At 34.6% G+C, this 13,216-nt stretch overlaps 1 protein-coding gene across 4 annotated transcripts in view; it reads left to right on the top strand.

Moving 5' to 3' along the window:
• BDP1 (BDP1 general transcription factor IIIB subunit) overlaps positions 1-13,216 on the top strand; it is an 88,203-nt gene that overhangs the window by 31,172 nt on the left and 43,815 nt on the right. For all 4 annotated transcript variants that reach the window (XM_030845156.2, XM_030845177.2, XM_030845168.2 and 1 more), the window contains exons 13-19: positions 2,153-2,312; positions 3,991-4,082; positions 6,100-6,295; positions 7,213-7,346; positions 9,673-10,717; positions 11,420-11,607; positions 12,060-12,282. In XM_030845156.2, the coding sequence (XP_030701016.2) occupies positions 2,153-2,312; positions 3,991-4,082; positions 6,100-6,295; positions 7,213-7,346; positions 9,673-10,717; positions 11,420-11,607; positions 12,060-12,282 (2,038 nt within the window). The remainder of the gene's footprint in view (positions 1-2,152; positions 2,313-3,990; positions 4,083-6,099; positions 6,296-7,212; positions 7,347-9,672; positions 10,718-11,419; positions 11,608-12,059; positions 12,283-13,216) is intronic.

The following is a 13,216-nucleotide window of genomic DNA, read 5'->3' on the forward strand; positions in this document are numbered from 1 at the left end:
CACCAGGGAGGTCCCAGAGAATCAAACTTATTTTTTTTAATAAAAATTTAAACTAGTCTTTGGAATAGGCAATATATTCCTGTGGTTCAAACATCCAAAATTGTAAGAAGGTATAGAGTGAAGTATCCCTCCTGTCATGTCCCCATTTACTCTAACAAGTTACCAGTGTTATTTATTTCTTAGTCTTTCAGAGATTAAAAAAAAAAAAAAGACATTAAAGCTAATACAAATACATAAAGTTTATATATATCTTACTCTTTTTAAAACTCTAATGGTAGCATAGTATAATACCATTTTGTAATTTTTTTATCTTATATCGTCATATCTTTACTTAAAGACCTTTATTCTTTTTTAGTTGCATAGTGTTCTGTTGTATGGATGAATCACACTTTATATTATCGGTGCCCTGTTGATGGCTATATATGTTGTTTTTACAAACAATGCTTAGAAACTTATACCTCTATCTATCACCTTTGTGCCAGTCTATTTGTAGGGAAAGTTCCTAAAATGAAATTGCTAGCCCAAAGGACACATTTGTATGTGAGTGTGTGTACATTTATACATTTATGATTTTGATAGATACTTCCAAAATGCTCTCCATAGGAGTTACTCTAGTTTATATTCCCACTAACAATGTAAGAAATGGCTCCCTACCAACAGTGTTATCAAACTTGGATTTTTGCTAGTCTTGATAGATTATAAAATAAAATAATATCACAGTATAGTATATATACCCCAGTCCTCCTTTTCTGACAGGGGTAGATAATTCTATTTTTTTCCCCTTCAGTTGCTTACTTAAAAATTTTCTAACCTAAGGAAAAGTCAAAAGAACAATGAACATCTGTATATAATTCCCCTTAGATTCTCTGATTCTTAATATCTTTTCACATTTGTGCTTGCTCGCTCTACTTTTTTTTTTTTCAATCTTTTTTTTCTTTTTTTCTTTTTTGGCTGTGCTGTGCGGCATGTGGGATCTTAGTTCCCCGACCAGGGATCGAACCTGCACCCACTGCGTTGGAAACACAGTGTCTTAACCACTGGACTGCCAGGGAAGTCCAGCTCGCTCTACTTTTTTTTTTTTTTTTTTTTTTTGCGGTATGCGGGCCTCTCACTGTCGTGGCCTTTCCCGTTGCGGAGCGCAGGCTCCGGACGCGCAGGCTCATCGGCCATGGCTCACGGGCCCAGCCGCTCCGCGGCATGTGGGATCTTCCCGGACCGGGGCACGAACCCGCGTCCCCTGCATCGGCAGGCAGACTCTCAACCACTGCGCCACCAGGGAAGCCCACGCTCTACTTTTAATTTGTACATTTCTTATTGGGAGTGAAGCTGAGCATCTCTTCACATTTAAAACCTATTTTTTTTTTGTTTTTTTGTGAGTTCATAGCCTTTGTCCAGTTTTCTAATGAGTTACTGGTATTGTTCTGTAGGAGGTCTTTACATTTTAGAGAGGTTATTAGCCTTGTGATATGAGTTGTAAAACATGTTTTCTTGGTTTGTAGTTTGACTTATGACATATGTTTTGGCCATGTAAAAGTTTTTGATTTTTATGTTGTCAGATCTCTCTCCTTTTTTTTTTTCTTTTATGGCTCCTGATCTTTTAATCAAGTTTTAGAAAGGCTTACTCTACCTCAAAGTTACAAAAGAATTCATTCATGTTTTCTCTATGGTTTCACTTAAATCTTTGATTCATTTAGAATATATTGTGAGTACAGTGCAAGGAATGGAGCTAATTTTATTTTATTCCCCAGTATTACTAGTTTTCCCATCACCGTTAATTTAATTTAACATTTATTTTAAAAAATATATTATTTTTGTGGTCATCTTATTCTATTTTGAAATGACAGCTTTATTGTATACTAAAATCATGTATTTTGGAGTCATCATCTCAGTTTTCTTTTGTGTTTCATTTATCTGTTATTCATGTGTTAGTACCACAATATTTTAATTATTGCTGCTAAGTAGTATATTTTTAACATCTGATAAATTAGTTACCCTTCATTGCTCTTCTTGTTCAGTCTTCTTTGCTACGTTTATTGTAAGTAAGCTTAAAGGAGTTCTTTTCTAGCTGTGAATGGATTTTTAAAGAATTTTCCAGAATTTCTTTTGAATATGCCTGCATGTTGGTACACTTTAAATAATGTTAATTTTCTAGGGAAACTGATCAAACAGAAAGTATTAAACCGAAGACAAGAGGACGACTCCAGAGACCTAAACCCAATTTATCAAGGGCAGTTGGGAAGAAATCAGTTCTTTCACAAGGGAAAACAGATGCAGAGAACAAGAGTTTACATACAGAAACTTCAGTTGAAAAGGTATGGAGTAAGAGACTTAATGGAGATTAAAATTATAAAGTATTTTTTCTAAATAGTTGGGAATAAAAATGTTTAACTTATAATTACAAAGTAATGTTACCAATAGTAAAGCCAAGATATGAGAACTTCAAACATTAATATTAAATTTGTCTTACTAGTCTCATGTTGTATACATTTTCTTTAGAATATAGGATATATCATTTCGAACATCCTTAGCAGTAACAAATATGTCTTTTGTTTACTTATATAAAATATTTATTCAAAATATTTTATATTAAATAAATAAAGCCTGTGCAATAATAAAATTATAACCACAACCCTCTTATCTATATACAGAATATTCCTTTGTTTGTCCTTCATAAACTTTATTTCTCTTTTTATGGAAGTAAACATTTTTGTAGTTTTTAGCCATATATAACATTTAAAACATTTTTCTCTGAAACTATCCATTTACCTTTCTTGGGGTTAATTGATCTTTTTAATGGCTGCATCAGGTTAACATTATTATTAATTTACCTAACCATTTCTCTAATGTTTAGGTTTTTTCCATTTTTTTAACCCTTGTAAATGAAAGCAAACAATTTTGTAAATAGGCAAAGAATAAATTTCCAGAGGTGGTGGGATTAATGTGCCAAAGTATTTTAAATATTTTTTGGCTCTTGTTAGGCATTGTCAAACTGTCAAAAAAAGGAATCTTGGGAATTCCCTGGAGGTCCAGTTGTTAGGACGCTTTTACTGCCTGGGCCCGGATTCGATCCCTGGTCAGGGAACTAAGATCCCACAAGCCCCGTAACCAAAAAAAAAAAAAAAAAACCAGAATCTGTTTACATTGCTTTAAGCATTAAATGAATGTTCCTGTTTCCTTATATCCTTGCCAGCATTATATTGTTAAAAATGTTTTATTTTTGCTAAAATAATTTTTTAAATTTTAGTCTTTTTTCCTCTTATGTGAAATCTTTTTAATCTTAATAATATAACTATATTATTATAATCTTATGAGATGTTTTTAAATTCTAGAAAATTGGGAAAATACAGATTCATGTAAAAGTTAAAACAAAAGTTAATTTTATTATCTATATGCAACCAACCTTTTAGACTATATCCTTCCAGCTTTTCTTTTACATTCTTGAGTAGTAGTATTAATTCACTTTTGTATCCTTCTCTGGTATTTTAACATTTCATAAATATATTTCCACATCATTAAATATCTTTTGAAAACATGGTTTTTAGTGACTTCATAATATTCTATCAATGGGTATAACTGAATTTATTTAACCGTTTATTCATTATTGGATATTTTGTCAGTTTGCAGTGTTTGCTGTTTTGCATAATGTTCCAGGGAACAACCTTATACTTAAATCTTTGTCTAGATATTTTTTTAGAATAGAGTCTTAGAAATGATATTACTGGGTCAAAGAATATGAACATTATTAAAGTTCTTGATTCATGTTGGCAAAAGGCTTTCCAGAAAGGATATACCAATTTGTGCTTCTATCAGTGACGTATGAGATTATATGTTTAAAAGGTTCTCATCTGCCTTTATGATTTTAACAACTCTCTTTTAATAATTAGAAGTACAAAAAAGTGAAATTTTATTGTTTTAATTTCCATTTATTTATTTATTACAAAGTTTGAACTTTATGTTAAGTAGATTAAATATAAAAAATTAAATTCGTAGAATCATATGGAAAAGGATAAAATGAATACACTTGGTATTTCTGCAATGGAGACTAAAGAGAAAGAGAATCCAGAAGCTGACACTGCATCTAAGTAAGTATTTAGGAAATAGAATAAAAATAGTAACTCTTTGGAATGATTGTAATGACTTATTTTCTACCTAATGTCTGCATTTTATTTTCAGCTAGTGTATTTAAGTCCATTTTTAACTATAGGGATTGTTGAAACATTTTAATAATGATCTTTATGCTTGGTATTGTAGAAATAAATTATAGAATGGATCCACTGGTGAGCAATTACATTTCTCCCTCAACTTACTAACAAGATTTTAACAAAGTCTTGTTAGATGAATTATTGGTTAAGATATATGTTTCTGGATAATTTTATTTATAGCAAGGGGTCTCCAAAGGGAATATTTAGGGGAATTCCCTAGTGGTCCAGTGGTTAGTGCTCCATGCTGCTACTGCTGGGGGCACAGGTTTGATCCCTGGTTGGGGAACTACGATCTCACATGCTGTGCAGTGCGACCAGGAAAAAAGGGCGGTGGGGAATCTTTAACTTGGAGTAGAGATCTAGAATAGGCCTGCTCCAATATAAATCTGAACCAGTGGATTCTGGACTGTATGTTTATTCCATAATCTGTGTCCAGTGCCCTGGAGGTGTATGTACACAATGGTGTCCTGAGTGGGGAATAGTATTCCATGCTTGTCAGGTATAGATTTTTCCCATTTTGTGGTGACAATTTGATTTTAAAATGCTTTTTTTATAGTCATGCTTTTAGGACTATGTCTGTTCTAGAGGGTTAAGGTATAGAGGTGTGTGTTTCTTTGAGGGTGTTCTTAAAGACACTTGTGAATTATTATTATTATTTTAAACATATTTATTGGAGCATAATTGCTTTACAATGGTGTGTTAGTTTCTGCTTTACAACAAAATGAATCAGTTATATATATACATATGTTCCCATATCTCTTCCCTCTTGCGTCTCCCTCCCTCCCACCCTCCCTATCCCACCCCTCTAGGTGGTCACAAAGCACCGAGCTGATCTCCCTGTGCTATGCGGCTGCTTCCCACTAGCTATCTACCTTACGTTTGGTAGTGTATATATGTCCATGCCTCTCTCTCGCTTTGTCACAGCTTATCCTTCCCCCTCCCCATATCCTCAAGTCCATTCTCTAGTAGGTCTGTGTCTTTATTCCTGTCTTACCCCTAGGTTCTTCATGACATTTTTTTTTCTTAAATTCCATATATATGTGTTAGCATATGGTATTTGCCTCTCTCTTTCTGACTTACTTCACTCTGTATGACAGACTCTAGGTCTATCCACCTCATTACAAATAGCTCAATTTCGTTTCTTTTTATGGCTAATATTCCATTGTATACATGTGCCACATCTTCTTTATCCATTCATCTGTTGATGGACACTTAGGTTGTTTCCATCTCCTGGCTATTGTAAATAGAGCTGCAATGAACATTTTGGTACATGACTCTTTTTGAATTATGGTTTTCTCAGGGTATATGCCCAGTAGTGGGATTGCTGGGTCATATGGTAGTTCTATTTGTAGTTTTTTAAGGAACCTCCATACTGTTCTCCATAGTGGCTGTACCAATTTACATTCCCACCAAGAGTGCAAGAGTGTTCCCTTTTCTCCACACCCTCTCCAGCATTTATTGTTTCTAGATTTTTTGATGATGGCCATTCTGACTGGTGTGAGATGATATTTCATTGTAGTTTTGATTTGCATTTCTCTAATGATTAGTGATGTTGAGCATCCTTTCATGAGTTTGTTGGCAGTCTGTATATCTTCTTTGGAGAAATGTCTATTTAGGTCTTCTGCCCATTTTTGGATTGGGTTGTTTGTTTTTTTGTTATTGAGCTGCATGAGCTGCTTATAAAGTTTGGAGATTAATCCTTTTTCAGTTGCTTCATTTGCAAATATTTTCTCCCATTCTGAGGGTTGTCTTTTGGTCTTGTGAATTATTTTGTATTCCAAATGGTTTACTTATTTATACCTGGGAGAAGAGAATACTGAAGACAAGCATGTATGTGATATACAAGTAATCTGACTTCAGAATAACCATTGATTTTATTCCTTTGTAATTACTCTAGTTTGAGTGAAAAAATTTGTCTGCAGGAAGATGATCAACTAAAGGCTTTCAGACCTGCACGCCTAATGAGGAGCTTATTGCAAAGGCCAAAGCCAAATGTAGGTAAAGCTGCTGAAAGAAAAGAAACTGTTACATCACAGGAAAAAATTGGGGCCAGTGTAGAAAAGAATGAAAATGAGTCCTGTATCGATAGAGATGTAAGTACTCTGATGCCCTCCAGTTTTTTGTTAAACAAATACATAAGCCTCCTTTCATCCCCCGTTTTAAACAGCAATACTGTATACAATTATGTATATTGTTCTATAAATTTAATGCCCAAATCTCATAGCCAGCAGCTTTGCTAATTGTGAAGGCACTTAGCTCTCTGCTCTGTGGATTTTAAGCATTTATATGATGAATCATCTGCTTTCACCTTACTCATGTTTGGACTTGCCTTCCCCCATCACTCAGCAGGTGTTTGAATTCTACTTCCTTTCTGAAAATATAGCTATGTATATGAATTTTAATACTGACTTAAAATAAAATGTTAAAAGCTCCCTACTAAAGTATTCCAACAACAAAGATGATAAATTTTAGATTATTTACATAGTAACTGGTCTTTCTGATAAGAGTAAGAGTTGGCATGATTTGAGATTTGAATTTCTTCTATTATGATTCCCAGGGTCTATAATGTGATTGTAATAATCAAAAAGATTTAGAAAGTTAGACCCCAAGGGATAATTTTAACAGATCAGACTGAAGCAGTTACTTGCTTTCTGATTAGGAGGAAAAGAATGGGGGCTTTGAGATGAGGTAAAGGTGTGGCTTGTGAAATTTCCTATATCTAAAGAACAAACATTAAAAAGTGCCCCTTAGGGAATTCCCTGGTGGTCCAGTGGTTAGGACTCCGTGCTTCCACTGCAGGGGGCCCGGGTAAGATTCCGCAGGCTGCATGTCGTGGCACCACCCCACACCCCTGTCAAAAAAAAGTGTCTCTTGAGTATCATTTTATAATTTTGAAATGTTTACCATTTTCCTTGTACTCAAGTCATACATAATTTTCAATGAAGTCTTTTATAAATGTGTGTTACATTGTGAGACCTAAAACTTTTTTAAAAATGTGTTTGTTATTAAGACTCCTGAACAAATAGAAGATCAGGCATTTAAAAATTTTGATTGTGAAGACATCACATCACAATCTGAAAAAAAAGATTCTTCTTTTCAAAATGTGCAGTCAGATGAGCCCAAGGTGCTTAATGAATGTCTGAGGTAAGCATCATCTTATTAATGGTATAATAGTTGAATTATGTGTAAAGTTTTAGAAATTCTTAATCATTTTTTAAAAATAGCAAATCAGACTGATTTTGTTATCTGTATATCAAGTTACATAATATTTACAAGTGTAAATTCACCTTTCAAGGCAGTTTATGTCATTGCCTTCGTGTTGATTTCTCACTTTTTGGTGTTTTGATGAATTGATTTACCCATCGCAAATTAGACCTTGAGTTAACATGGGTAGTATTATCACTTCACATGCATAGTAAATTACATGTTCATATCCAGATGTGAAAATGTTTGTTTAATATTTGTTTCTTTGGGATTAGATTGATTAGATTGTTTCTTTGGGATTAGATTGATCACATATTACCTTTATTTAAGGTTTATGTAAATTTTAAATAAAACTCATACTTCCCATAGCCAAAGCTCTCTGAATTTGTTGTTTCCCCTCTGCAGGATATTAAACCAGATCAACGGAATTATTAGTGTGCTTTTAAAACTTTTTTCCTTTTGGGAATATTCAATGCACAAAAGTACTGAGAACAGAATAACAGACTCCCATGTACCTACTATCTAGTTTCAACAATTATTTATACTTTACCAATCTTTACATTTAATTTTCTTTTTTTTTTTTTGTGGCATGTGGGCCTCTCACTGTTGTGGCCTCTCCCGTTGCAGAGCACAGGCTCCGGACGCGCAGGCTCAGCAGCCATGGCTCACGGGCCCAGCCGCTCCGCGGCATGTGGGATCTTCCCGGACCGGGGCACGAACCCGTGTCCCCTGCATCGGCAGGCGGACTCTCAACCAATCTTTACATTTAAAGTCTGGCCTATTGTATACTTTATTACAGCTGTATGAGCCTGTTTAAATACTACCCAACCTGAGAGTGAAAGCTAGGTTTCCTGAACTACTCAAAAGATCTTTATTAGAAGACAGAAGAATTCCTTTATTCCTCTCTTCTTTCTCTATTCCTTTGTACCCCCTCCCTACACCCCCAACCTATTTTACTTCTCTGCCACACAAACTCTGGGTAGAAGCCTGTACAACTGCATTACTGCATTGTTGCATATCTCTGATACAAATATTAATTACAGATACCTGACAATTTGGATATTTTGTTTGTATTTTTTTAGTTTAAACCATACTCCATTTTCATGTGGCTTAGTAGAAAACCAAGTTTTCCCTGAGTGGCCTTTGGGTTTTAGAACCCTGCTGGATTGTTCATAACTAATATCCAGTCTGATATCAACAACTTTCCTCTCCAAAGGCAGTGACCTTTCTGGCCTTTGAATCTCCAGTATTCACAGAAACAATTCTAAGATTCTGTGTTTTATCAAATCATATTCCTGTTTATATCCAGTAGGCAGTTTCCCTCCTCCCCAGTCTCAAACACTTTGAACTGTTCAAGATGCTATGTAAGAAACTGAAAGAAGAGAAATATCTACACAAGAAAAGGGCCTCAGAGGTCAAAATCTTAACCAGTCACTAAGTGCTCTTTCATTCATTTGTATATTTTTATTGGTTGTACTTTCTATTATTATGATAAAGCACAAAGGAGAGCATGCTGCTGCTGTTTTGAAGAACAAGGTGCTTATACTAGATAGTGATTGTTGTGTGCCCAGTAACATTCAACAGACTGCAAAATGTTGTTGTTTATTTACTCTTTTCTTTCATTCCCACAATGTATTATGAAATCACAAGCTTTTAGAGAAGTGACTGTACAGGAAATCTCATTTTTAATTGTTTTTAAAAAGTGAGGAGGGGCAGACCTAGTTTTTAGTCATAAGACTGTACCTTATTCAAATTATACCTCCACCCAGCTATTTGAGATCCTGGTTAGTTCTGGCCATATAAATGAGTTCTTTAACTCTTTCAGCAAGACATATGTCTGGATAAAGGAGAGTAGGAGCAAAAAGGTAGGAATAGCAGCCACAGATTGGTCTAGCTCCGATGTAGAGGACTTGGAGAGTCTTTCTCAGCCAGTATTTGCCAAGGTTGATATGGATGACAATTAGAAAGAGACTATTTAGGCCTGATTAGCTGCTACTCTAACTGACCTTATTGATAGATTTCTCTGTATATATGTCTCTATGTAATAAATATACTTAATTTTTAAAAAAATTTACTGTAATTTCCAAGGATAGAATTTTTTCTCTACTTTAATTTTTAGATTTTGCCCAGAGGTTCCTGGTGCTTCATTAATTTTTTTTTTTTATTTGAGAATTCCTGGTTTTTCAGTAGTGACTTCTCAACCATATCTCTTCAGTTGGCAGTCTAGTTTACAATTTGATTGTGTATCTTTTTTTTTTTTAAATAGTATTCAAGAGGATAATAAAGCAAATAAACAAGTTCAAATTCTGAAGACTCGATTTCAGAAACCAAAGCCAAATATAAGAAGAAGAACTGGAAGAAGAGAAATTTTCTCAAAGGAAGAAGAGGTACCAAAGGAGGTTCTTGCCTCTGAGGAGATGACAACAGCTTTGAGAGAAACTGCAAGATTGGAAACCTCACCAAGGGAAAAGGTACCTGTGGAGACTAATACTGCTAAGGAAATGGAGTCAGATTTAAAAGAAACTGAAAGGAAAGATATCTCTCCCAGGGAGAAAATACCAGAAATGATTGATGTCACTGTGGAAATGGAGACAGATTTGAGAGAGACTGGAAGAGAGATTTTCCCAAGGGAGAAGATAACAAAGGTGACTGATGCCACTGAGGAAAGAGAGACAGATTTGGAAGAGACTGAACGAAGAGAAATATCCGTACAGGAAAATGCCCCAGAGGAGGTCGATACTATTGGTGAAGTGAAGACAGGTTTGAAAGAAACTGGAAGAGAGATTTCCCCGAGGGAGGAGATACCGGAGATGATTGATGCCGCTGAAGAAGTAGAGACAGATTTAGAAGAAACTGAAAGAAGAGAAATACCTACACAAGAAAAGGCCTCAGAGCTCAAAACTATAGATGATGAAATGGAGACAGATTTGAACAAAATTGGAATAGAAATTTCCCCAAGGGAAAAGGTACTAGTGGGGACCAGTGCCACAGGGGAAAGGGAGATTGATTTGGAAGAAACTGGAAAAAGAGACATTTCCCTGATGGAAAAGGTATCAGGAAAGATGACTGCCATTGAGGAAACAGAGGCAGATTTGAAAGAAACTGGAAGAGAAATTTCCTTTAGGAAAAGCCGATCAGAAGAGATCAGTGCTTCTGAGGAAAAGGTGGCAGATTTGGAAAAAACTGGAAAAATAGACATTTCTCTAAGGGAAAATGAACCAGAGGAGACTGGGACCTCAAGACAAACTGAGACAGATTCATTGCAGAGGGGTAGTAGTGACTGCAGTGCTGTGCCTTCACTAAATATTAAAGTATGTATTTTTCTGTCCTTTAAAAATATTTTTTGAATACTTCTTCAGAGAGAAAAATATCAAAATAATTCCAGGATTATTGCCCTTAAATCCAACAACATTTAAAGTCTCTAAAAGCATAATGTCTTTCCCAGCCCTAAATTCTGTGTTTCAGGACCTTAAAGAAATTATATATTCTTTCTTTTTTAATAATTGAAAACATTTTATAATTGTAGAAAAGTTACTGTTCTTAATGTCAGTTTAAAGTTACTCTTAGATAAAAGAAATACAAGAGATTGGACTGAATTTGTGCTAATTCTAGTATGAACATACCCTGGAATTATTTCTTTTGACCATATCTGTATCAGTTTTTCTCTTTATTTCCTGTTCCACCCCACTTCACTCCACTTTTAAAAGTTCATCTTATTAAAAGTTTCCAGTTAATTGAAGTTGAAGCAATTCTAACATTTTCCAGTTTTCTAACTTTTTTTTGGATAGGTAATGGCATTTGTAGTTTGGAAAAAACATATAATAATATGCAATATAGAAAGAAGAGTTTTCCCAATTCTGTGTTTTAGCATTTGTAAATTAAATTTTATTTTACTTAAAAATTAAAACCCCCCAAACTTCTGGATTTTTAAAAACAGTGTGAAGAATATAGGCTTTTGTTTGAAATGTATGACATGCTTAAGGAATATTTTATATGTGCTGATTTATTTCCAGGACATTAGCAGTGAAGTACAATCCGTGGTGGATGTATCTGTAGAAGAAAAAAGAAATTCTGAAAAGGAAATATCAAGTCAGTTGAGTCATTTGAACATTTCTTCGCAGACTTCTGAACTTGATAAAATAGAAGACCAGAGGATGCGATCTCCAGATGTTCCAGAGCAGTTTTCAGATATTAATTTAAGGTACAAGTATATAGGTCTGTGTGCTTGTAAAGAGGAAGCATATAAAGTTATATTTGCAGATTATGTTAAACTAAATAAGGTTTTAAGACATATCATCTATAGCATAGTGTTGAAAATTTTAAGCTGGTTTGGGGAAGACTGGGAGAGATTTGAGGTCCTTCTGACAGTAGATTGTGAGAATTACTAACATACAAAATTGTGTACAACACATACTTTTAAGTCAGTACAGGTGTGACAAACCTGTATTTTCTTTGTGCGAAGATGATATAATTCCTAGGCTTATACCTGGATTGTACCACTCATGTTTTTCAGGATCTACCAAATAGTCTGATCTGTTTTCCTGTTAAGAATTAGAATTAAATATTTACTGCCAGTCTCTAAGGTTGTGCTAAGACTCCGCTCCCACTGCCCCTTCATTTCATCCTAAAGCTTGATAATCCTTGTTCCAAAAGCAAATCTCTTCCTCAAGAACAGAAGCCATTTGAAGTGAAACCAGCACGTTTTGTGAGAAGTAGATTCAAAAGACCAAAACCAAACTTAGCAAGAGCAGCTTCAAAAAGAGAGACTATAGAAGCAGAAAAACATGCACCTGGGAAGAAAGTGGAAGCTGATAAAAAAGGGACTGTTGTGATACAGCAGAATGGGGAACAAATGAGAACTCTCCCTTCTCAACGTGTGAGTGTTATTTAAGATGGAGGTTTTCTGTTTTAGTTATTATAATTACTAAGGTAAAACACTTGGAATTAAAAATTCATAAATATTTCCTTATGTAACTTTTGCTGTGTGTGATATTGGTGCTGTACTTAATGTATCTCATTGTTCCATGTGGTTTGTGTAAGAATCTTGAATCTCTGATGGTGGGCAAATGTGTCATGGAAAGGATTTTAAGAGGCCCAGGCTCTAGTTCAAGTCCTGACCTTTATTCATTATGTGACCATAGCTAAATGATGCAACTAGTTTCTTCACAGGAAAAATGAGAATGAGAGTCTATCTTTATTTCACTCTGTTGTGAAGGTGAAATAAAAAGTTAAAAGCTTTATATGAGTTAAAAGGAGATTATTTTATTTACTTGATTAACTTGGTCTATAAGAGATTAAGATGTGTGATACAGCATCAAAAACCTTGAAATGAAACGTTAACACTCATAAGTTGAGCGTTTAAACATACGAAGTACTTTTTGAATTAAAGTTCTTCTTTTACATCTTAGCTCAGTTCTTACTGTGCTTGAACATTTGTACTTTTTCCTCCTAATCTTATGTTTAAAAAGGATAAATCATGGGAATTCCCTGGTGGTCCAGTTGTTAGGACTCTGCACTTTCACTGCCGAGGGCCTGGGTTCAGTCCTTGGTTGGGGAACTAAAATCCCACAAGCTGCGAGGCATGGCCAAAAAAAACAAAAACAAAAAACCCACCACTTTCATTTATTTATTTAATTTAATTTAACTTAATTTAATTTAATTTAATTAATTTATTTTTTGGCCATTCCATGTGGCATGTGGGGTCTTAGTTCCCTGACCAGGGATTGAACCTGTGCCCCCTGTGGTGGAAGCACAGTCTTTTTTTTTTTTTTTTTTAAATTTATTTTTTTGGTTGCATTGGGTCTTCGTTG

This window comes from Globicephala melas, chromosome 3 (genome assembly GCF_963455315.2).
Source record: "Globicephala melas chromosome 3, mGloMel1.2, whole genome shotgun sequence".
NCBI lineage: Eukaryota > Metazoa > Chordata > Mammalia > Artiodactyla > Delphinidae > Globicephala > Globicephala melas.